The sequence below is a fragment of the Dermacentor variabilis genome, chromosome 2, assembly GCF_050947875.1.
Source record: "Dermacentor variabilis isolate Ectoservices chromosome 2, ASM5094787v1, whole genome shotgun sequence".
Classification (NCBI taxonomy): domain Eukaryota; kingdom Metazoa; phylum Arthropoda; class Arachnida; order Ixodida; family Ixodidae; genus Dermacentor; species Dermacentor variabilis.
Window position 1 is genome coordinate 206,588,986 of NC_134569.1, and position 25,558 is coordinate 206,614,543.

General features: G+C 47.0%; 1 protein-coding gene across 1 annotated transcript in view; it reads left to right on the forward strand.

Moving 5' to 3' along the window:
- LOC142570647 (neprilysin-1-like) overlaps window positions 1–25,558 on the forward strand; it is a 116,253-nt gene that overhangs the window by 52,204 nt on the left and 38,491 nt on the right. Inside the window, exons 12-14 of the mRNA XM_075679008.1 lie at window positions 16,049–16,147; window positions 17,697–17,774; window positions 18,428–18,540. Coding sequence (XP_075535123.1) covers window positions 16,049–16,147; window positions 17,697–17,774; window positions 18,428–18,540 — 290 coding nt within the window. The remainder of the gene's footprint in view (window positions 1–16,048; window positions 16,148–17,696; window positions 17,775–18,427; window positions 18,541–25,558) is intronic.

Consider the following 25,558-nt stretch of genomic DNA (forward strand, 5'->3'; position numbering starts at 1 on the left):
CGATCGGGCCAAAATGTCTGCCGCCCCGCCGCAGTCGCGCCGGCAAAACCACGTGTCGCAGGCGAAACGCAACAGACCGCCCCGCCGGGGAAAGGAGATCCCGATGGACAGGGGACTGCATCCGCTGTCCGGAGGGATGTCGCTCGATGATGCTCATAACCGAAGTCGGGCGTCCCTCGACGTTTCTTGAGCGCAGCGCACAGAGAAGGCCTCGTTCTCTCGTTCAGATTCGCACGGGACACTGCAAAGTGACTTCGGGAGAGTTCACATTTTTGTTCTCGTTCCCGGCAAGCGTTAGAACTACGCTGAAACTCAACCGCTCAGTCAGCAAGCACGGCACAACCCTCACTAAGCCCTGCCAGGCTCTTTCCCCTTTTTATACCACTGCCTAGTTCCTTACAGTAGTCTAGCATCACTCAGAACGCGTCCACAAATTGGAAAATTGCACTAGAAAGCATATCATCACTTTGAAACACTAAACAAAAACAATATGTTAAAAAAAATCCTGCCTCAGGAAGAAAAACATCAGTAACCAACAATTTTGAGGCTGATTCCCACGTTAGGGGCTTCGACTTAAGCCATCGGCGTTACCGTTGAGACTCCCCTTTTTGTAACGCACCTCAAAGGAATATTGTTGTAAAGCGAGGCTCCAGCGCAGGAGGCGGCCATTTTTGGGAGAGATGGTCTGCAGCCATTGGAGAGGGCAGTGATCCGTCTCAATGATAAACCTCGAGCCGGCTAGCTAGCATGACAATTTCTGAACGGCCCACACGAGACACGCACACTCTTTCTCGGTGGCGCTATACGCCTGCTCACGACTGGTCAGCTTACGACTAGCATACAGGACGGGGTGTTCTACTTCTCCATTTTCCCGTTGGCACAGTACAACGCCCATGCCTCGCTCACTAGCATCGCACTGAACAATGAACCCTGTTGTATAGTCTGGCGATCGTAGCACAGGCTGGCTTGTTAGGGCACTCTTTAGGGCGCTAAAAGCTCTTTCCTTTGTCTCGTCCCAGACGACTGTTTGAGGCTCTGTTTTTCTTAGAGCATCCGTCAGGGGAGCCGCGATATCAGAGTACCTGGGAATGTACCTCTGATAGTAGCCGGCGACACCTAAGAACGACCGAATATCGGTCTTTGTGCGCGGTTGCGGAAAGTCTCGCACAGCGGCCACTTTTATTTCAGAGGGGCGGCGACGACCCTGACCAATCACGTGACCGAGGTAGACAACCTCGGCCTGTGCTAACTGGCACTTAGGAGCCTTTACTGTCAAGCCCGCTTCGCGCAGGCGGGTTAGCACTGCCCGCAAGTGTGCCATATGCTCAGACCAGGATGCGGAGAATATCGCTACGTCGTCTAGATACGGTAAAGCGAATTCTTGCTGTCCCCGCAACACTTTATCCATGAGGCTTGAAAAACAGTATGGCGCGTTCTTCAAACCAAAACTCAACACTTTAGGACGGAATGTTCCCATTGGTGAAATGAACGCCGCATACCTACTAGCCTCTTCAGTAAGTGGAACCTGCCAATAACCCCTGACAAGATCTAGGGTGGAAATAAACTGAGCGCTACTAACTTTCTCAAGGCGCTCCTCGATGTTAGGGATCGGATAAATTTGATCCTTAGTGATGGAATTAAGCCTGCGGTAGTCGACGCAAGGACGAGGTTCCTTGCCCGGTACCTCAACTAAAATCAAAGGGGAGGTATAATCACTCTCACCTGCCTCAATAACACCGAGCTGTAGCATTTTCTTTACCTCAGCCTCCATAATATCGCTCTGGCGGGGTGACACGCGATACGCCTTGGATCGTACTGGCTCTGGGGAGGTAAGTTCTATATCATGAGTAAGTACAGAAGTCCTACCAGGCCTCTCAGAGAACAGACCTTGAAACTCTTGTAATAGCTGGTGTAGTTCGGTTTTCTGCTCGGGCGACAGCGGTGCTTTACTGATAAGGTCACTAATGACTTGACCGGTGTCTTCCCTGTTCGTCACTGAGCCTAGTCCCGGAAGCTCGACCGGAAGCTCTTCAGGAACGTTTACCATCATGCACACCACTGCTTCCCTTTGTCTATAAGGTTTGAGCAGATTACAGTGGTAAACTTGCTGTGCTTTCCGCTTTCCTGGCAGACTTACCACGTAGTTAACGTCCGACAGTTTCTGAACAATTCGTGCTGGGCCCTCCCACTGCACGTCTAGTTTGTTGTTTAGCGATGTGCGCAATATCATGACCTCATCGCCCACCTCAAAACGACGGGCCCTGGCTGTCCGATCATAATAAACCTTGGCCCTCTGCTGGGCCTTTGTCATTGCTTCACCTGACAACTCCTGTGCCCTTCTTAAGCGTTCGAGGAGCTTAAGTACGTACTCCACCACGACTGGGTCGTCGCCCCTGCCTTCCCATGATTCTCGAAGCATGCGAAGCGGAGACCGAAGCGAGCGACCGTACACCAGTTCAGCTGGCGAAAACCCCGTAGCCGCATGCGGCGCGGTCCTTAAAGCAAACATCACCCCAGGCAGACACAGCTCCCAGTCAGTTCGATGTTCAAAACACAACGCTCTCAACACGCGCTTCATGACGGAGTGGAGCTTCTCAACGGAATTCGACTGTGGGTGGTACACTGAGCTGTGTAGCAGCTTTACCCCACACCTTTCGAGAAAAGTTGTCGTCAAAGCGCTAGTAAACACTGTGCCCTGATCTGATTGGATTTCTGCAGGAAAACCAACTCGCGCAAATATGGACAGTAGTGCATTGACTATCTCAACTGAGCTGAGTTCTTTAAGCGGCACTGCTTCAGGGAACTTTGTCGCTGGGCAGATCACAGTCAAAATGTGTCTGTACCCCGTGGCTGTTACCGGCAGAGGTCCCACTGTATCAATAACGAGCCGTCTAAAAGGCTCCGTTATGATAGGTACCAATTTCAACGGCGCCCTTGATTTGTCCCCTGGTTTGCCCACCCGCTGACAAGTGTCACATGTCCTCACGAAATGGTCTGCGTCCCGAAAACACCCTGGCCAATAGTACTCTTGCAAGAGACGGTCCTTAGTTTTCTTAACTCCTAGGTGTCCGGACCACGAACCCCCGTGTGACAAGCGCAACAGATCCTGACGATAGCATTGAGGCACGATCAGCTGATCGAACTCCACTCCTCGGCGGTCTAGATACTTCCGGTACAGGACTCCACCTCTTTCCACAAAACGCGCAGTTTTCCTGGCGATACCTTCTTTGACATTGCAGCGCACGTTTTCCAGGCTGCCATCCTTTTTTTGCTCGGCTATCAAAGCCGACCGGCTGACTTTTAGCAACCTATCAAGTCCGTCTGACGTAGGCGCGATGAGCAAATCAGTAGATAGCTCTTCTAACTTTCCCGTGTCGGGCATTTCCTCTCCAGTATCTGGCGCCTTTAACGTTACAGACTCAAGTTTATTCAGTTCGGGCGTGCTCTGAATATCAGCTTGCTGCGCCTCTGACCCTTTTTCGTTGTTTGATAACGTCGGCCCCGCAACTACCGCCTTTGCAGCGAGCTCCCGAACCTTCGATCTGGTTAAGGCCTGAACACTAGCTTCACCAAACAAAAGCCCCTTCTCGCGCAGGAGGTGATCGGACCTGTTTGAAAATAGGTACGGGTACTGGGGTGGCAGCATAGATGACACTGCCGCCTCCGTCTCAAGCGCTCCGAAAGGTCCTTCAATAAGCACCTTTGCTACCGGCAGACACACGCTATGAGCTTCCACGGCTTGCTTGATCCACGCGCACTCGCCCGTGAACATATGGGGTTCTACGTAAGACGGGTGAACTACATCCATCGTAGCTGCGGAATCGCGAAGCACTCGGCACTCTTTCCCGTTCACGAGGAGGTCTCGCATGTAAGGCTCGAGAAGCTTCATGTTCTCGTCAGTGCTGCCTATTGAAAAAAACACAACTTTTGGTGTTGTTTCCGGACACTGCGCCGAAAAGTGACCCGGCTTCTGGCACGTATAACAAACGCGCGCTTGCCTCATCTCGAACCGCTTTCTGCGTTCGGCTTCGGCTGCCGCCGTCTCCTTAGGTTCGGTCGCACTGCTTCCACTCGCATCCGCACTACGCGTGTTCCCCTTTGCTCTCATGGGTGTGAACTTCGGCCTCTCAAACTTCGAGCCAAATTCACCCTTTTGACCGTCCTTAGCTCCGCGAGCCCGACGCGTCACAAACTCCTCGGCTAGCTCAGCGGCTTTAGCCACCGTACAAACGTCTGGCCTATCCAAGACCCAGTATCGCACGTTCTCCGGTAACCGACTATAAAACTGTTCTAGCCCGAAACACTGCAGAACTTTATCGTGGTCACCGAACGCTTTCTCTTCTTTGAGCCACTCCTGCATGTTCGACATAAGCCTATACGCAAACTCTGTATATGACTCACTTTTGCCTTTCTCATTTTCCCGAAACTTCCGACGGAACGCCTCCGCAGACAGCCGGTACTTTTTTAGCAGACTCGATTTTACTTTGTCGAAATCCTCTGCCTCCTCTCTATCCAAGCGAGCGACTACGTCGGCCGCCTCGCCGGGTAACAAAGTGAGCAAGCGCTGTGGCCACGTTTCCCGAGAGAACCCCTGCTTCTCGCACGTTCGCTCAAAGTTAACCAGGAACAAACCAATGTCCTCTCCAAGCTTAAACGGCCGCATCAGGTCAGTCATTTTGAACAATACGCGTTCTCCTGCACCGTGTGCCTGACTTCCATTACGAGCGCGTTCCATCTCTACCTCAAGACGCTTCATTTCCAAAGCGTGTTGACGGTCACGCTCTTGTTGCTCTCGCTCTTTCTGTTCTTTACGTTCACGCTCTTCTTTTTCTTTCTGTTCTTTACGTTCACGCTCTTCTCTTTTTGCCGTCTCCCTCTCTTCAATGGTCTCAAGGCATTCCGACAGCTCGTCATCCTCAGCCTCTAACTCAAGAATAGCCTTTAGCAGTTCAGGTTTTCTGAGTTTGTCTGAGACATCCAGACCCAACTCTCTTGCAAGCTCCAACAATTTCGGTTTGCGCAACGACTTCAAATCCATGGCTGCTCTGAATGCTGCTTTCTCTACTGCTTACTATTGTCTTGCCGCAAACTAACCCGGCAGCAACGACAACCACAATTACCAGCTCTGTTTCTGACACTAACAAAAGCCTGGCAAAGCTCAGAAGAAGAAAGTCCCGCACTCACCAAACCTCGCAGGCAGGAATTCCGCGCAGTCGTTCCGCTGCAGGCAACCAGTCGTCACACAGGGCTCGTTGCACTGCTCCCGGATCGTCGTTGAGCTGCTCAGCATACAGTCAACTGCATCTCTTCGCTGCTGGCCTCCGTTGTCGCGATCCCACCGCTGCCACCAGATGTTTGGGATCGCACCGCTTGCGCGATCGGTTTGTTGGGAACTCGGCGCTGACGCCCGTGGTTGTACCTGGGTCGCAAGCCCCAAGGGTAGCGTTGGCCTGGCGGCCTGGGGTACAACTGGAAGCATCCGGAGGTCCCGGCAAAGCATGTCGACTGGTAACAACAAAACAACTTGTTTATTTTAACATCGCAAAGAGTTGGCGGTCAGGTTGACCGAAGTAGAGAGACGGGAGAGCACTTTACTCAACAGAAGAAATCGGAGCCCTCCTTTTGGCGTCCGGGGGCAGCTGTCTTTATACTCTCGCAGTTGAGGGCAAGAAGGAACCCCTCAATAGACGAGCACGTGAACGTACAATGTCGTAGCGCTGTCGTAGCACAATGTCGTAGCACAATGTCGTAGCACACTGTCGTAGCGCTGTCGTAGCACAATGTCGTAGCACAATGTCGTAGCACACTGTCGTAGCGCTGCCGGTCGGGCACAATGACTGTAATGAGAGGGTGATCCTTTGCGGTCGCATCGCCGCAGTCGCGCCTGGAAACACCTGGCGGGGAGCGTTGCGGCGACGACGATCGGGCCAAAATGTCTGCCGCCCCGCCGCAGTCGCGCCGGCAAAACCACGTGTCGCAGGCGAAACGCAACAGCGGCCGTTCGCCCACAACAGAGTTTTGTGCTATGGTGCACAAGTTCTAGAATAAATAACGAAAGTAATTTTGGAACGGAAGGTTAAAATTTACAGACTCGCTTTGTCGCCGACAGTGAAATATTTATGTACGTTTACTGATCATTCGTATGGCTCTGTGAATGCCCCATTAGGAGGCAGCTGTATTTAGTTTCACATAAAAAGAAACTCAGACATGTTTGCAGCAGCCGCTTCATGTGAACCACCTGGAGACTGCCAGTTGCTTTGCATGTTGCAGCTCCTCCACATGCTGCGATCGCAGGAGCTTGCGTTGAGAATAGACGTGGAAACGTGGCAAAAAGAAAGGGATAGTTGCGAGGACTAAAGAAACATATACCGTACTACATTAAAATGTGTAAGCGCCGGGACCTTCGTCAATGACGGGAGTGCAGATATTAAATACAATTTTCGGCGTCGCACCGTTTGCTGCGGTTTAAAATACTGGGGTTCTACTACAATATGATAATTATGGACGCGCTAGAGGGGGAACGTTTGGACCATCCGTGGTTCTTTAATGCGCTCCCATTGCGCAGGCGCTTTTGCATTTTGCATGCATTGAAATGTGGCCGCCGCGGCCGGGATTTGATCCCGTGACCTCGCGTTTAGCCACTGCGCCGCCACGGCGGGGTCTGTTTTGCCGCTTTCGATACCAAGGTTCATCGCTGCGTCACTGCCTCACTCAGTTGAAAATACCGAGGGTGCCGCTGTCACCACCGCTAATAAACCAACAACAAAAGCCCACTTCAGGACGCCGCTGCCAGCACTGCTTAATTTCCATTAAGCGCCGGCGAGCTAGACTAAAATGAGAAATTCGTTATATGTAGAATAAAAATAATACCATATATAGGCTCAAGCTTGCCTATGAGTAAAGACGCTGCCCTAGTTATATCGTGCGGCATTCTTGTGGCGTGGCCGCGAATCTCGAATTTTGTCATCCCAGTCCCTACTGATTACACAACGCGCATTCACTTAGAACGAATTTGGAAACTATAGCCCAAGTTTCGAGACGCGCGCTGTCAAGTTTGCCGTAAAAGTGCGCCGTCGCTCCAGTTATTTTCTTTACAAGACGCCTTTTATGCACTGAAGCTTAACTGGAAGACCAGTTCGTTTCGTCGCAGTTCGTGAACGCATACATCGAAACCGGTGTCGTCCTCAGAATGTATTCGAAGTGAACATGACTTTCTAATTCCCCGGCTACAATTCGTAAATTGCAGTGTGTGCCGTAAATCAATCACTGTAAACGTTAATTAGCGGATCTTCGCTAATTAGTAAATATTCCTTTTGATTTCTCTTGCAAATTGCGTCCGCCGCTGAGAGTAATTTAGCGCACCGAGTAGAATTGTGAAACATGTCACGGCTCGTTTTTAAAACAGTGTGCTAAGGATAAAAAATACAGCCCATATAAGGCAGCAATTAAGAGAAGCAAGAGGAACAAAATGAGAGACAGACATAAGCATTCAGGAGATATGTAGGTGCATATTCTTAGTCTCTGCGACAAGCATATCAGTTGGTGCCGCCTCAGCAATTCTATAGGATGCTTGATTGCAATTTGTACTGAAGTAAAACCTTTGTAAATAAAAGGCATCAGCTTTACGATGTCCTGAACACTGTTCTCTGGACTTGCGTTTTCTTTTTCGGCATGGCATATGGTTATTCGATTAGTTTTTTCGACGCTTCGGAATAAAGCTTACCCTCTGGGGCATTCTGTGGACTCAAACATGGCTGCACGAGCGTTTCTACAACGTGCGCCGATTCGGATACGGCAATTCGAAGGCACTGAGCCACAACGGCTGGTCGAAAAAAGTGCCAGGCTCACGCTAACAGCCAGCTTGCACAGCCAAAATATTGTAACGGGTTTGTTTGGGGTGGTGTCATAAGAATATTATAACCACAAGCAAGAATCATGGGGCGAGAGAAACAAACTCTATACTTAACGAGCAGACGTGGCAGGGTCATGGTTGCTTCCCGTGTACCCGCCGCGGTTGTTTGGTGGAGTTGCGTTAAAATGCACAAACGCCCGTTGGTGCACTGTAAAATGATGTGCACCCTTAAAAGTGAATACGGCTGTAAGCGTGTCTATAACACACATTGGCACCCTTTTTAGGTGCAGTCGTGAGTTATAGACAGATTTGCATCCTTATTCACTTTTAAAGGCGTAGGTTATTTCATAATGTGCCCTGCATTGGGTGCACGGTAAAGAACTCCAAGTGACTAAAGTTAGTTTGGAGTGTCCCACTAAGGGGTGCCTCATAATTGATCTAGCTTTCGGGGTGTAGAAGCACACAATTTAATTTTAATTTTTTTATGGAGCGTATCACTCTCTCCGTTGGCCTTTACGGTAAAGTTAAGACACAGCATTGTTTTGGAAGCTGCTTCAGGCATATGCCATGCTCAAGGAAACAAAAATCTGAGGGCACCTAAGTAATTTTTATGAGTTGTGAAAGCGAATGCATTAGTACAACTGAACGCTACTGAGCTGTCCTTCGAGTTGAGAACTCCTCTCGGGCAAGCGCAAAATAAAGTAAGGGGCTGACAGATGGAATAGCACACTGTGGTATAGAATTAGTAAACAGGGATAAGGTGCCTCAGAAAGGCTGACCAACGTTTCGATAGAAGGACCTACCTTCGTCAAAGGTGGCCTCGTGATCATCGGCATGTTAGTTTTAAAGGGTTAGTGCAGTGACGTCACGTGCGTTTGTTGTCGGTAGTGGTTGGTTATAAAGGAAGAGACTTCAGAGGTAACGAGCGCTGTCGCCTGACGTCTTGTGAGCGTCGTTCCCGAGACGAGGGCACAAGAGCGGGAGATCGGGAAGGCGGGGAGAAAAATAAAAAGAGGGGACACCCCTTTTCAGGGGGGTACATCAAGAGGAAAAAAAGGGAGAAATAACGAGAAAAAAAAGAGAAGGGGGAATGGGAGGGCGTTGGAGAAACGAGAGGTTAGGGAGCATTCAGCGGTGCCATTGGCGCCATGTTTTTGTGGCATTAGAAGAGCCGGTCAGGCGGTCAGTGCGCGAGTAACACAAAAGAGCACCCCCCCCAAAAAAAAAACAGAAACATGAGTTGAAAGAGTGACTTGACAGCAATGCGTCGAGTAATGTTGTAGTAGTTAAGATGGCGACAAGGAGTCTGGAAGGCAGCGGCAACGTCTTTCAAGGGACGCTAGCCCCAGTAGCTCAACGCAGGTGCCGTTACGGCGGTATACAGAAATGGCGATACCCTGTGTGGCTGAGGCGCCGAAAAAGGTATACTGGCGTCTGGGACTTCGGAATGTGTTGGTGAGGTGGTTACAAAAAACATGTAATAAAAACAGACAAAAAAGAAAAAGAAAAGAGAGGGGACAAACGAAACCGGAATAACAAATAGGCGAGTGACGTGCGCAGAAGCATGCGGGGGCAGGTGTACATGGGAGAAGGGGGTCGTACAGTCGATATAAACGTAAAAACATGAAAGAGTATATTAAATTTAGTAGGCAGGAAAAAATTTTTAGAAATGGAGGAATAGGTGACGCTAAGAATTAAGGTTAGTTGGTAGCATAATGTGTTTTGTGTCTTGGTTGATGATATGAGAATTTCATATTTAAGTTACCGCTTTTAAAGTTTCTAAATAGCCACGTGCCAAATTAATGCCAGTCTGGTATAGGCAATTAAACTTGTGTATGAGATATGATTCCGCATATTTGCTTTCGCGAGGTGAACGGAAATTTGTTTGTAGTATGTAGAGCCTTGCTTTGTCAAATATATGACCATGTTCATTAAAGTGGCCGGCTACTGCTTTAGGTAGATTGTGTTTTGTGTCCGCGCGGTGACCGTTCAGTCTTGTATGAATTTGTTGTCTAGTCTCACCTTTGTATTGCTTGCTACAAGCGGCACATTCTAGACAGTAGACTGCGTTGCTCGATGTGCAGGTGCAAGCCGAAGTTACTTTGGGTGCGTAATTCGACGCTGTACTTTTTACTGTAGTAGTAGATTGAATATGTTTGCATGTAGAGCACCTGGGGCGGCCACAGGGACCGGCTCCCAACTTCGTCTCTGTTCTTAGTTTGGCATACACAAATATATATTTGAAATTAGTGTTGTGTCTGTGGGCTACTCTGGGTGGGTCTGGAAAAATCTTATTAAGTTTCTGGTTGCTGATGAGAACCGGGTAATATTTACTGAGGATGTTATTCATGTTTGGGAGTGCGTTTGAGAATTTAGTAGTAAGAAGAGGCGTTGTTGTTGTGATCCTGGGGCGGGGCTTGAGAACCTCGGCTCGATCAAGTTTGGTTGCATCGGTGTAGGCTTTTTGAAGGTCACTGTATGGGTGGTTCCTGTTTGATAGGATTTCTTTAAGGTGATCAAGTCTATCTATGTAGTCTTTGTTTTCAACGCAAATGCGACGTAGTCGTGTTGCTTGGCCTTTAAAGATGCCTTGCTTGCAATGTCTGGGATGGTGGCTCGTATATTTTAGGTACTGTTGTTTGTCGAAAGGTTTCTTATACAGCGTTGTCTTCAGCGCCCCATTGTTAATGCCAATATGTATTGCGTCCAGAAAGTTTATGCGCTCAGTTGAGGGTTCTGATGTGAATTTTATTGTATGAAAAGAGTATAAATGCTACATATTTCTCTAGACAGTCTTGACCATGTCTCCATATTTTGAATATGTCGTCAATGTATCGTATGTATGTGTGGCGCTTCTCAGTGCAGCGCGATAGGAATCAGTTTCAAGAATCCCCATATATATGTTCGCGCAGGTTGGTGCAAAAGGCGTACCCATGCTTGTACAATGTACCTGTAGGTAGTAACTCCCCTCGAATTTGAAGTAGGAATGTGTTAGAACTAATTCAAGGAGAGACAAGTAGACTTCAGTAGAGTATCGTACATTGTGTTTAGACAGCGTTTGTTTTAGCGAAGATAAACCATCAGGGATAGGAATGTTGGTGTACCTAGCCGTGACGTCTAGTGTTGCGAGAATTATGTTGTGGGGTAGTGTGCCTTTAGTATTAATGTCATCTGTAAGTCTGAGGAGGTGGGGCGTATCTTGTACAAATGACGGAAGTGCTTTTGGCAATTCACCAAGGAAGTGGTTAAGGAATGTGGAGATGCTCTCTGTTGGGTTGTTGTTGTTCGATACTATCGGGCGACCTGAGATAATAGCGGTGTGTAGTTCAGTGGATGGAATTTTATGAATTTTTGGAAGGAGGTAGAAACGCCCGGCAGTTTTGTTGCTTGGTTTAAGAAATTTGTGTTCTGACGGTGTTATCAATTCATCAGCCAAAATTGATTTCAGCCTGTTGGTAATTGACACTGTGTAAGATAATGTCGGATCGTTATCTAGCTTACGGTAATGATCTGGGTTGTTTAGTTGTCTGCAAGGCTAGTGCTTGTATTTTTCTACTGGCCAAATAACTCTACTTCCACCCTTATATGCTTCCTTAATAACAATTTCATTCCCTCAACTAAGATTTGAAATGATATCACTCTCCAACGCAGTTATGTTTTTAGGTCGCTTAGATGCCTAGGATTGGCTTATAATTTCTTTACTGACAGTTTTAAGGTATATGTCAAGTTCTATGGCTTGTTCTTATTCGGGAGTTCAAGTGGATTGGGGTCTAAGTGGTGTCCTCCCGGTGGCTGGTGTGTCTGCGAAAAAGTGTCTGATACGTATTCGTCGGGAAAATTCTGAGGGGTCCTTGTGAAGCTCGAATTTATTTATTGTGTTGTTCGTGGGACAACAGTTTAGGCCCTTGCTGAGTACGCCTATTTCCTTTTTACTTAATATTTTTTAAATGTCTACAACATTGGAGTGGTTTAATTTTGTGGAAGTTTCCGTCACGTCTGGTACTTCTAAACTCGAGGTCCCTCTTGTCGGCGTGGGGTGGCTGTTTGCCTGGAAGGTTGTTTTTTGATTAAAGTTTGCTTTTTAATCCTTTGATTTTGAACCAAATTTCTAGACTGTTTTTCTTCGTAATGCTCTAAATCTTTCTTCTCATCTGGTGTGAGAGCTATGTTCAGAAGTCAGTGGCTAAAACTTTTGATTAGTTCTTCGCAGTGTTCCTTGAGGATATTCAAAAGTGAAAGAAAGGCATTGTCCAATGTTGCTTGCCAATTTGCACGATGGTGTGGTGGGAGTGCTCCTAGAGCTGGTGCAGCCTTCAGTGTTACACCTTTAGGGATTTTTCTCTGTGCAGATTGTGTAGGTTTTCAGATGGGAGGTGTAGCTCGCATGGTTTTTTTGGTAAGTTTTCTAGCCTGTAGGAATTCTGCGCTTCGTAGCAGAGAAGACTTATTGATTTGCGATGTCTGTCATTTATTTGTCTTTTTGTGGGTAGATTTGCGTGGGGCGTTTTTATGTTTGGCAGGTTTATTACCGCATGCCTGCCTTAATTCGAACTCGGTTTCTGTTTGACTTTGTGCGTGTGCAGGCAGGCAGGCGCGTGGGGGTCTGTGTGAAGACTTCGGTGGTGGGTTTTCTGTTGTCTGTTACACTTTTGTCTGTTTGCACTGTGGTTGATGTCGTTTTTGGTGTAGTGTGTCTTGTGGCTCTTTTCACATTCCGCTGTCTGTGTTCCGAGTGTTCTTCAGGTGACTGTTGCACTTGTGCAGTGGCTTGTTTCACATTCCGCTGTCTATGTTCCCAGTGTTCTTGAGGTGACTGTCGCAGTTGTGTTGTTCGCGCTGGCACGCTCCGCAGAGTCCGTGAGGGTAGTATTTGAGGTGTACTTAAAGAGTGTTTTTCTGTACTTGTCCTTAATAAAGGATTTGATGTGTTTGGAAACTAGCTTTATTCCTCTGGGGTTTGAGTGGAAACCGTCCCATGCTAGGTGTTCGTGCAGTGCTTCGCGTATTTCTGCATGGTGCATCGTGTCAACGTTCCTGTGGAAGTGTTCTAAGTTGAAAATTAAGGAGTTGAGCTTGTTAATCTCCTCATTGTGCTTCATGAGTGCATTAGTTTGGTGGATTAGTGGGCGGTGTTTGTTTTGTTTGAGCCGAGGTCGAGCCGAGGTCCTCAAGCACCGCCCGAGGATCGCAACAACAACGCCTCTTCTTACTACTAAATTCTCAAACGCACTCCCAAACATGAATAACGTCCTCAGTAAATACTACCCAATTCTCACCAACAACCAGAAACTTAAGATTTTTCCCGACCCACCCAGAGTAGCCTACAGACGCAACACAAACTTTAAAGATATTCTTGTGCATGACCAACTAAGAACAAAGTCGAAGTTGGGAACCGATCCGTGTGGCCGCCCCAGGTGCTCTACATGCAAACATATTCAATCTTCTACTACAGTAGAAGGTACAGCGTCGAATTACGCACACAAAGTAACGTCGGCTTGCACCTGCACATCAAGCAACGTAGTGTGCTGTCTAGAATGTGCCGCTTGTAGCAAACAATACATAGGTGAGACTGGACAACAATTTCATACAAGACTCAACGGTCACCGCGGGGACACAAAAAACAATTCATAAAGCAGTAGCCAGCCACTTTAATGGACATGGTCATATATTTGGCAAAGCAAGGTTCTACCTTCTACAAACAAATTTCCGTTCATCTCGCGCAAGGAAATATACGGAATCATACCTCATACGCAAGTTTAATTGCCTAGACCCGACGGCAATTAATTTGGCACGTGGCAACTTAGAATCCTTCAAATCGGTAACTTAAATTTGAAATTTTCATATCATCACCCAAGATACAAAACACATTATGCCAACAGCTAACCTTAATTCTTAACCTCACCTATTCCTCCATTTCGAACATTTCTTCCTGTCTACTGCTCAATTTAATATACACTGTCATGTTTTTACGTTTATATAAACTCTACGACCCCCTTTTCCAATGTACACCTGCCCCCGCTCGCTTCTGCGCACATCACTGGCCTATTTGTTATTCCGGTTTCGTTTACCCCTCACTTTTCTTTTTTGTCTGTTTTTATTACGTTTTTGTAACACCCTCGCCAACACATTCCGAAGTCCCAGACGTCAGTATACCTTTTTCGGCGCCTCAGCCACACAAAGTATCGCCATTTCTGTATAGCCCCGTAACGACACCTACGTTGAATTACTGGAGCTAACGTCCCTTGAAAGACATTGCCGCTGCCTTCCAGACTCCTTGTCGCCATCTTAACTACTACAACATTACTCGACGCATTGCTGCTATGCTTCTCAAGTCACTCTTTCAACTCGTGATTCTTTTTTTTTGGGGGGGGGGGGGCGGGGGGGTGCTCTTTTGTGTTACTCGCGCACTGACCGCCTGACCAGCTCGTCTAATGCCACAAAAACATGGCGCCAATTACACCGCTGAATGCTCCCTAACCTCTCGTTTCTCCAACGCCCTCCCATTCCCCCTTCTCTTTTTTTCTTGTTATTTCTCCCTTTTTTCCTCTTGGTGTCCCCCCCCCGTGTCCCCTCCCCTGAAAAGGGGTGTCCCCTCTTTTTCTTTCTTTTCTCCCCGCCTTCCCACTCTCCCGCTCTTGTCCCCTCGTCTTGGGAAAGACGTCAGGCGACAGCGCTCATTACCTATGAAGTCCCTCCCTTTATAACCAAACACCAACAACAACAAACGCACGTGACGTCACTGCACTAACCCTTAGAATGACGAGGCCGGCTTTGACGAAGATAGGTCCTTCTATCGAAACGTTGGCCAGCCTTTCTGAGGCGACAGCTTGCGCGGAGAGCACAGTCTTCCTAGTGCGAGGGTGACGTGGCGCCGCCCTCTCCCCTCACGCAACACCTGGCGCTCTAGTGTTTCAGCAGGCGCATCCTTTCGCCCGCTCAGCTACGTCAAGGCGTGCTTGTGACGTGGCGTCGCAGCCAATGGCAATCCCGTCGAGGCGCGCTCGTGACGTTACGTTGCAGCCAGTGATAAGTTACCTGTCCTTTCACTGCTGCAGACGCCAGACGCCGGCTTTTTCGCTTAATGGGACATTTGACGCTTTCGCAAAAAATAATATAATCAGGCCTTCCATAATAACATGCGCATAGGTGGATCAGTAGCCACAGCATTTACCGATAAAGCATGAGATCGCGGGCTCGATTACCTGTCATGACACACCCGTATTTCAATAGTAGCAAAATGTAAGACTGACGGCGTACAATGAAGGAATTCGCGTGTGTCCCAAAGTGAATCCGAAGCTATTCGCTGTTGCGTCCTTCATAGCTCATGCGTTGCTTTAAAATGTTGAACCAGGAAACTTTTTTACTTGATGAAAACAAAGTAGAAAACAAGGCACCTACATAGGTGATGCTATCAGAATCGCGGACGTGGTACGCACATTCTTCAAGGTAATACGCCTGCAGCTTCAAGTGTCTAATCTCTGGCTAAATCACAATTCATCGCATTCCGATGCGATATAGACGAAGTGCAAATGCCATTGTGTGTTTTCTAATTTTGTCTCTGTAGTTCAGAGTATATACACTGACTTTTCAATATTTTCGACGCTCCGAATTTGAATGCGGGCTGATCATCGGCGATATTATTGTGTAGAATAGTTAGGTGCCTAGGAGAAAACTCATATAGAAAAAAAATCTGCATAACACTTATATGGCTTGTTCCTCTATAGTTAGTCTTATAGTCTGTATTTATGGGGTAATTCACTGGCTATCTCGCGGGAATATGCGTGAAACACCGTGTCATGAGCAATTTTACTCTACTGTAGAGGTGCCAGAGAGAATTATATGATCACGCTGATGACAGGTGATAGATAGACTTGTGGAAAGAGTATTTTTTATACCAGATGAACTGTGCTATATAGCCCATCGGAGCTTATGTTCTCTGCCACTATTGAAGGATATCCGTCGAATGATAGTGATGGCGGAACTATATATATATATATATATATATATAGTAAAATGCATAATGAAGCCAGGGTCGCAAACTTTGTAATCAGAGTGTGCTCCTTAGGATGATTGATTTCACGTGCGTTGAATTGTCCTTGGTGCTTTTACCCCTTGATGCATGTTTAACAGCGCTGCTCTTGTAGTGAAGATTCCAATCAGCTCATTTTAGTTTGTTTTGCTCTGTTCATGGGCTAGGCATACATTATGGCAGAAGAACTGCGGTCCGCGTTCATCGACGAGTTTTCCCACATTCAGCGTTTCGACAACTGGACCAAGTACATCGTCTCAGAGCAGGTGAAAAAAAAAAAAAAAGACCGCGCACGTGTATTTCTATTTCGTTAACGCAACTTATCGCAGTGGAGCCGTGCTTCTGTATATTCGCATGCATGTGCAATGTTCGCCGATTTTAATTCGAGCACGGTAGTGGCAATATATTAGTGGAAAGGGGCAGCGAACCGAGGAGTCTTAAACTTATTTGGAGAGGAGCCGACGAAGTGAAGCGTTGAATCAGTTTCCTTTCGTTGCACTGAGTTGAATATTAAAAGAGAAAACGACAGAGTTCTGTTATATTAATTTACCGCCGAAGCCCTATAGCGACGTGACATCAGTGTGGCGAATTGATCTCAACGCGCTTTATCCTGTTCGGGCCGTCCTGGCGCATTAGAACCTCCCGAAAATCGCTAGGGTTCGGTTCTTGCCTCCTTTAGAGGACAATGTATCCCGTCTTTAGCGATAAAAGAATGAAGTGCGCCAGAGCAGACACCGTCAAAACGCATGATGTCACAGCGAACATATGCGGAAATTTCAAGGTGGCGTCGCCAGCCGTCTGTCATTTATTGCACCTCTTCTGGCTTGTTAAGCCTCTGCTCCGTGCGAGAGTGTTTTTTTTTTGTTGTTGTTGTTATGGTAGAAGAGTAATTTGCTAATGCCGCTGGAATATTTTTTTATTTACTGTCCCTTCAACATATTTACATGGAACGCGTACTCGTGCCGTCCTTTTCCTTCTTCCTTAAAGCTAATATCACGTGGTTCTTAGCGCACGCCACATTTACAAGCGAACTTTAGTTGTCCCCCAAGGAATTCACTCATTACATAGCAATAAATTGCGTCGTCCTTGTGACACACCAAATATTTTCACGCAATTTCGCATGTAACGTGTACAAACCAAAACCTGCTTGCATTGCCGCAGGAACACCTGACGCGAGGCACCGAACACATGCCTGCACAAAGCTTGTATTGACAGCATTTCGCATGTTCTGATATTTAAAAAAAAAATGTAAGGTCCTTCATTTGTACCCATTCTGAAGGTCATTGTGTGCTTGAATGCCAAGTATGTGCGATCCTTTGTGTTCTCATATGTGTATTTTTTTTTTCGTGGAGGTGGTAAGGAAAACCGTCAGCAAAAAGAAATCTTACGAATTTGTGAGCAATCCGGAACAGTTTAGAGATTTGGAAAAGTGCCACCGTAAAATAAAAAAAACACGAAACAGGTTGCAGTTCTAAAGTCCGTACGTCAAGCAATCTTCAGCTTATGCGGCATGAAAAGAAAAGCGAAGTTACACGTTCAACTCTAGCCCTCAAACACAAAATTGTGAACCCGCTTTTAAGGACACTTGTCTGCGACAGTTTCACGAGACATGGTTTGAATCAGCAGATGTCTTCTTTTGTTATTAGCTTGAAATTGTTAGTAGGTACTATAGCTGGCTATGCTTGTACTAATAAAGAAAATACATGTGCTTCAGCAGATTTCAACAGTGGATATTGCTTTCATAATTTGTCAGTAATAGCCGTGTATACTAGTCTGCCCGTCTCATTCACGTTACGAACTAATTTCTCCTAACAGCTCGAACAAGTGAGAATGCTGTTTTTGTTTCCCGCTCGATTCTCGTCGAACTCTTTATTACCTGACTTGGTCAGCAAGGTATGCATAAGCTTTCACCCTTTTGATTAATTTACTTGAAGATGTCTTATAACTTCGAATTCGTCAGAAATGAGCGCGAATACAATTTGAAGGGAATCGTGAGTCAACTCGAGAGCAGAACATCTGCATAGTTGCATCTTAAAAGTATGCGACCTAGTACGAAGACCGCTAATGAGTTCGTTTTACACAATGGCCATCAAACTTTAATTGGGGGATAGCACCGGTTATCAGTAATTATAATCGACACACTGCATAAACGAGTAGATAGTGGCTACAAGAGTCTCTCACTGCTTTAATGATAAGGAGCGAATGCTGGAACTGAAGAGATATTCTTGAATGTTAGCGCATGATGAAAATAAGCGATATAGTTCTGAATGTGACTTCGTCGAGCTTCAAGACGGGGTAAAGCTTCAAATCTAAGGGTCTTGCGCCATTAATGCGGTACCCTGAGATTGTTTTCATGTATGTTGATGTTTTAATACGCAGGAACGAGAAATGTAGCGCGTAATTCGTTTCACGTTAACGCCTGAAAACAATTGCCTTTCTGCAGCAGTACTAGTACAGCGAGATAAGTTGCATGTAAGAAACAAAATTCGTACTTTTCGAGGGTAAGTATTACCGTCACATTTCATTTCTATTTTCTATCGCCCCAGATTGAGACGGAAGTACCAGCTATGAACCAGTCTCTCCAGTATTTCCTCAAACTCAGTGCCTTGGTCGCATCCAAGTGGGCAGACCCAAACTGGAATTTCGTCCCCAATGCTCGGTAAGGTTGCACGTAGTACATGGCGAAAACTGCAGAATTCGACGCCCATTCAGTTGAATTCAAACAGAAGAGTCGTCTGTGCGCTAATCAATGCACTGTTTACTGCTCGCGCGAAAAAAAAGAAGAAAATTCAGTCGCCAAGGCTTTTAATTGCCTTAAAAGAAAACGAAGGCTCGTCTTTCACCAGTTTTCAGTTCGTAACCTTGTTCGACTTCGTGTTTACTGTCGACAAAAAAACGTTTTTTTTTTCTTTTTGCCCTCAACAGGATTTACAAATCTGAGATATGACCCGCCACAGAGAGCTAAAGTGAACGCACTGAGATTTTTTATGGGCATAAGTTTGAGTATACGTAATGCATTATTAAAGGGACATCAAAGGAAAGTATTAATTCGAGCTAGGCCAATAAATTATTCGTCTACAAATCTGTCATCCTTTTCTCTGTACCGATATATCACTTTGCCGTGTAGCAAATTTTCACCAGGGATCTCGCTGCTGCTGATGTCGAGTTTCTTTTGTGTTGTGTGTGTGTGTGTGTGTGTGTGTGCGTGCGTGCGTGTGTGTGTGTGTGTGTGTGTGTGTGTGTGTGTGTGTGTGTGTGTGTGTGTGTGTGTGTGTGTGTGTGTGTGTGTGTGTGTGTGTGTGTGTGTGTGTGTGTGTGTGTGTGCAGGGTGTGTGTGTGTGTGCAGGGTGTCTACCAACCAGGAAAACCGGGAGTTCTCAGGGATTTTGAGTAGTCTGGAAAAAGTCAGGGAAAATTCAGGGAATTTGGGCCTCTATCAGGGAAAATTATCGGCAATTTTATTGAAAGGGTCGAAAGTCGCGGTAATGCTGGCTCGAGTAACAGACAGGAATCGTAATGAATCGTCTTTGACGCCCTGTCGTCGGCTGGAGGAGTTGCCAGTGTACAGTCAACGACCGACTTTCCGGATTCCCGATAATTTGGACGACTTCGCGGCACCGCCATGTACCCCATAGAGTCAACGTATCAGAACGTGTGAAATTTCTGACGCAAGAACTCTTTGCCGTCCGATTTTCCGGACGTTTTGCCGTGACCGCAGGTCCGAAACGGCAATAATCAAAGGCACCACCGCTGCCATTTTGATTACTTCGCCACCTCGAACCGGCACTCTCGCACGCAGATCCGCTGGCAGCCGTTGCCGCCACTGCGGCAACGCTAGGCCTAGCTGCTTTGACGTTCGCTATGAAGCTTCTCGCCGTTAGGTGCCGAGTTTTTTATTGAAAGAATTAACTGCTGTCAGCAATGGCACGGACTCCGCCTTTGTGGTCCTCGCGATTGACTTAGAAACTTGGAAAATATGGTGCGTTGCATAATGCCGGTTCCTGAAAGTCAGCTTTGCTTCTGTACAGAAATGTTACTTGGTGAAGAATGCGCAAAAGTATTGCAGTGAGGCATAACAAGCGTGGGAAGGGGCTATTGGCACGGAACGCAGTATGTATTCCTTAATTATACACGCCTGCACCCGGCATTTCCTGTCACAGTACGAGCACCGATATGCCTAATATGCGTACCGACAGGCCTTCAGGGCGTTTTCGAACGTGCCTGTGGCAGTTTGAGCCCCTAAAGGCACTAAATGACACGCATTTATATTTTTTTCATCTGGCCCTTGGGAGTTCGAAAAATCGGCCGTAGACTGTGCAACTGACCAAGATGCTTCAAATGGTCTTTGGAGCGAACGAGTGGCGGAAGGAAAACAAGAACAGAAATGACCTACGCATTGAGAATTAAACAGGAAAGGAAGCTTGCTGCCGCCGTTTTGAAGGAGCTTGCGCTCAAAAAATTAAGTTTTGGCTAATGCCTAGATGCAAGTGTCCCTCATCCAAACCAAAATAAACTCGTTAAAGCAGTGAAACACAACACTCAGGCGTCGTGCGCGGGCTGAAAGTATGTCAGGACAGTTGAGGTTGACTTATGAGCTGTTGAGAGAGAATCTTAATTGTGACAGAGTTCGGGGCTCATACCACTGAACTTGCTATCAGTTGATAGAAATAGCTCATATTCGAAAATATTTGCTTCTATATCCATCTCCTTTTTATTCGCATTTGAGAATGCCCGACTCCATTTGCAATTTCTTTCGAAGACATTTTATTTGCTATGCATTTTACTAACCCCCTTCTATTCTCTTTTTGAATAACATGAACACTACTCCTTAGTATTCAAATTAGATTAAGTCGTTTTTTTAAAATTTTTTTCTATAGCTTACTAGAGAGTGACAGCATCGGGCGATATGGTTTCAGCCCGTCTTGACATAAAACATAGTTCTGCGTCACTCAAGGAAATTTGCAATGGCACTCGGGAAAAACCTCGAAAACTCAGGGAATTTGGAAATGTCAACTTGGTAGACACCCTGGTGTGTGTGTGTGTGTGTGTGTGTGTGTGTGTGTGTGTGTGTGTGTGTGTGTGTGTGTGTGTGTGTGTGTGTGTGTGTGTGTGTGTGTGCGTGCGTGCGTGCGCGCGCGTGTGCGCGTGTGCGTGCGTGCGTGCGTGCGTGCGCGCGTGCGTGCGCGCGTGATGCAGGTAGAGCTGATGTCCCGTGAAACGGCTGTTCCCGCTCCCGTTTTCGATATTCTTGATGTTTTCACTTACAAGAATTCTGTTTTCGCCACAAATTATGAATTCTTTACTGCGGAAACCTAGACTTTTAATCTAGATCTACCTAATATTTTCGCTTATTGTCACTTTATAGTTGCGGCTATCAATTACTGTACAAGTCAGCTACAAAACGCAAAGCACGTGGTGTATCGTGAAGCGTTGTCTAAAAGCGACAATTTGGCACTAAGGACTTCCGCAGAAAATCCTTACAGGTTACTACATTGAACGGTGCAAATTGCCTTATCGGTTACAGTAGTGCAGCTATGCAAGCCTGTCCCCGCAGGGACGTCTGCGTCAGCAGGCATTTGGTGTATTGCGACACCACGAAGCCGAGAACATGGGCTTCCAAGCCTCCCGCGGTTAACCGTGCGCGGCTTAGCCATGTCCGGGGAAAAAGGGACCCTGGGGTTTGAGCTGATGCCGGGTGTTTGAACCTGTATAGCCCCTAGGCGGAGGCAACACACCTCTTTGGCCTCGGCTTCACGTAGACAGCACCCCAGGACTGACCCACCTGGGAGAAATCAGTGGTCGCATTTTCCTATCCCTCTCCTCTCTATTGTTTTCCTATCAACTTACCTTTTCTGTCCTGTCATCTCCTTTCTTCCCAATTTTCTGTCTCCCCCAGGGGCTTGGGTTAACCTGGTGTGGTATATCCAACCTTGAGTATCGACACACGGCTGTCATGCCCAAGTCATTGCGCTGTCCAATTTGTAACGGCCCCTTGTTGGGCTCCGTGGTGGGTGGCTGCAATTTGTGCCGAATCAAATTCACATGACATGCATAGAGCATCGTGCCCTTTACTTCCTGATTGTGCCGATGCGAAGCATGTACGCACTGAAGGCTCCCTGATGTTTTAGTTCCACACAAAGGATCTCTTCCGTGATATCACATTAACCACAGCGATAAACCTGAAGAACCAATAAGAGTTCTGTCACCATTCCTTGTATCTAACTCCCTGACGGACACCATTGGACCAAACTATAAAGCTAGCAAGATGGCAAGCGGCGAGTTCCTCCTTGAGGTTCGTAGCAAGCTGCAGCTGCAACAGGACAACCTTACAAAACTCACAGCCTTTGCTGACATCCCAATAACAGTGACCCCACATCGTTCCCTGAACACAGTCCAAGGCGTGGTCTCAGATGTCTACTTGTTAGATTAACCGACGTCTAACTACTGGAAGGCCAACAAGACGAGAATGTCATTGAGATATAAAGAATAAAAATCAGGCGAAGCAACAATGAAATTCCAATAGCTAGAACATTTGATCATTACATTTGCTTCTAGTGTGCTACCAGAAACCCTCGAGACAGGTTATACTAAAATTCGTATACTACCTTACATTCGTAACCCTCGTCGGTGTTTTAAGTGCCAGAAGCACGGATATGGCTCGCAAAGCTGCTGAGGTCAACTCAACTGCGCAAAGTGTCACAAAGACCACACTTCCGATAGTTGTTCCGGCACACTACACTGTGTAGACTTCAAAGGCGACCACCCCGCATATTCCCGATTCCGTGAAACCTGGAAAAACGAGAAAGAAGCAATCTCATTGAAAATCAAACAAAACATATCAGTTCAAAAAGCACAAAAAACGTGTTTCTGTTTTCCATACCGCAAGGTATGCTCATGCGGCGCTCAAGAGGGTAACGTCGCAGGAGACTCCGGCATCGACCCGGCCCACAAAGAGTGCGGCTGCGGCCGTGCCACCAGCCCCTTTGGCGAAAGCAGCCAGCGCTGCTTCGCCGTCCGTAAAGGAGGGCCCGTCGACCTCCGGGTTTGTGGCCTCAAAAGTCTCGTCCGACGTGTCGAGGCCTTCACGTCAAACACAGCGCTCACAGAAGTGCATGTGCAGCGCCCACAAAAAGGCAATGGACATAACACCTATACAGACGACGCAGCCAGCGCCTAAAGAGTGGCGGGAATCTCTCGACCACTCTAAAAAAGAAAAGTCTCGCGCCATGGCGTCTGGAAAGGGCGCCGTGAGCTAATCTTCGTCTCTTAGACGCACAGGAAAAACACTTCTTTCATTATGCAGACACAAATACTGCAAATAAATGTTAGAGGACTTCTTCATAACCTCGAAGATATTTGAGAACTCCTACAAAAAACATAAGTCAGGGTCGCTGTGTGTTTATGAGACACACCCTAAATCTACACAAACTTTCTCGGGCAATACGCCATTTTTCGGAAATACCAAGACGACGCTCTCACGTCGTCCGGTGGTGTAACGATAGTTGCAGATAAGTCTGTGGCTTGTCGACCTGTTGCTCTTCCGACGGCTATTGAGGCAGTATCTGTTCGGGCAATTCTTTTTAGTAAACTCGTCACTGTACGTTTCATATATCTACCCCGAAGTATTCACCTCGGGAAAACAGACTTCTATAACCTCATTAATCAGCTTCGGGTCCCCTACATACTCGTGGGTGATTTTTACGCACACAACACGATGTGGAGACACTTGCGATGCGACGCGAGAGGTCGATTCATTGAAAATTTTCTTCTGACCTGTGGTGCCTGCCTGTTAAACAAGAAAGAGCCAACCTATTACAGTGTCCAACATAACTCGTATTTATCGATATATTTAGCAATTGGCTCTGCTTCTCTTCTGCCTCACCTGGAATGGAACTTCATCAATAATCTTTTTAGAAGTGGCCTCTTCGCTGCAACTTTACGCTTATTAACGCAGCTTGACAACCCTCCCTATATTCCTCAATAGAAATTAGCATCCGCTGGCTGGGAGCGTTTTAAAGAATCAAATAATTTAGTGCGCGAATTTATGAACGATTTTAGTACAGATGATGCTGTTGCACATTTTACCGCTTTCATTATTCATGCAAACGGAAAGCTTGTCCCGCAAACGAATGGTGGTTCACTTACAAGACGTGTTCCCTTGTGTAACGAAGACTGTGAAGAGGCGCGAAAGGGGCAGAATAAGGCTTGGGGCGTATTGCGTAGGTCACTAAATGCAGAAAATTTAATTCATTTAAAAAAATTAAATCACAGGGAAGGCAGACACGACGTCAGGCAAAGAGAGAAAGCTGGGTGAGGTTCCTCTCCGGCATTAATTCATACACGCAGGAGGCAGAAATGTGGAATGCCTTCAGAAAGCTACAAGGACAACAAATCCATCCGTTGCCTCTGGTGAACGACAAAGGAAATTCGTTGCAAGACCAGGCAGACTCTCTTGGGGAGCACTCTGAGCGGGTGTCGAGCTCAATCCATTATTCTCAATCCTTTCTTAAACACAAACAAATAGAAAAACTTAAGCCATTCGTACGTAAATGCAGACAGAGCGAACCGTATAACCGGCCATTCAGTACTGCCGAGTTGAGAGCTGCCTTGATATCATGCAAGAGCACTACACCGGGGCCTGACAGAGTCATGTATGACATGATCAAAAACTTATGCGCTGACACACAAGCTACACTACTCGCACTATTCAACACTATTTGTGCTGCCGGATACTTTCCATCCACATGGAAAGAAGCGATAGGGGTCCCTGTTTTGAAGCAGTGTAAACACCCTTTCTTGGCGACAAGTTATCGCCCGATAGCTCTTACAAGTTGCCTGTGTAAGCGCTTTGAAAAAATGATGAATTGCAGTCTCATACATGTCCTTGAACTGAACAAAATGCTTGATCCCTATCAGTGTGGTTTCAGAGAAAGGTGGTCCACAACTGATCATCTGCGCATTGAAGGAATTAACCGTGACGCGTTTGTAAATAAGAGAGAGAGAGAAAAACATTTATTGAATTATAAAATGGAATTCTCGCGGATCGAGGTCTTCTCTTCTGCACGCTGCCTTCTCGTCGAAGGGAAGCCTCTTCAGCACGGGTGGTCCCTCAGTCCAGGGCTCCACTGAGTTTGGCCGCGTCCCTAGCGTGCTCCACCATCCTTCTTTGGACGGCGAGTTCGCAGCTGACGAGCCGGCTCTCCCAATGCTCCGCACTCGGGGGTTTATGATCGCGGAATGCGTCGTTTCGTTCGCACTCCCAAGTTATGTGATAGAGTGTGGGTGTAGCCCCGCACCAGGGGCAGGTGTCCCTATACTGCGTTGGGAACATCTTGTTGAATATGAAAAGGTTGGGGAAGGTGTTTGTCTGGAGCCTACGCCAGCCCGTTGCTTCCTCCTTCGTCAGCGCTTTATGGGGCGGTGGGTACTTGAATCTAGTCCCCCTGTAGTGTTGCAGTAATTCCGAATAACTGTCACTGAGGATCCCGGCGTAACTAGCGCGGTACTCCTGCTGCTGCCCAGCCCGGAATCTATTAGCTCGAGCTAGACCGTCCGCCGCCTCGTTACCCCTTATGCCCTCGTGTCCAGGTATCCAGATCAGATTGTGTTTGATTTTCGCCTCCTCCGAGGGGTTACCCCCTCTGAGGATCCTAAGGGCAGTTTTGCATATTCTGCCC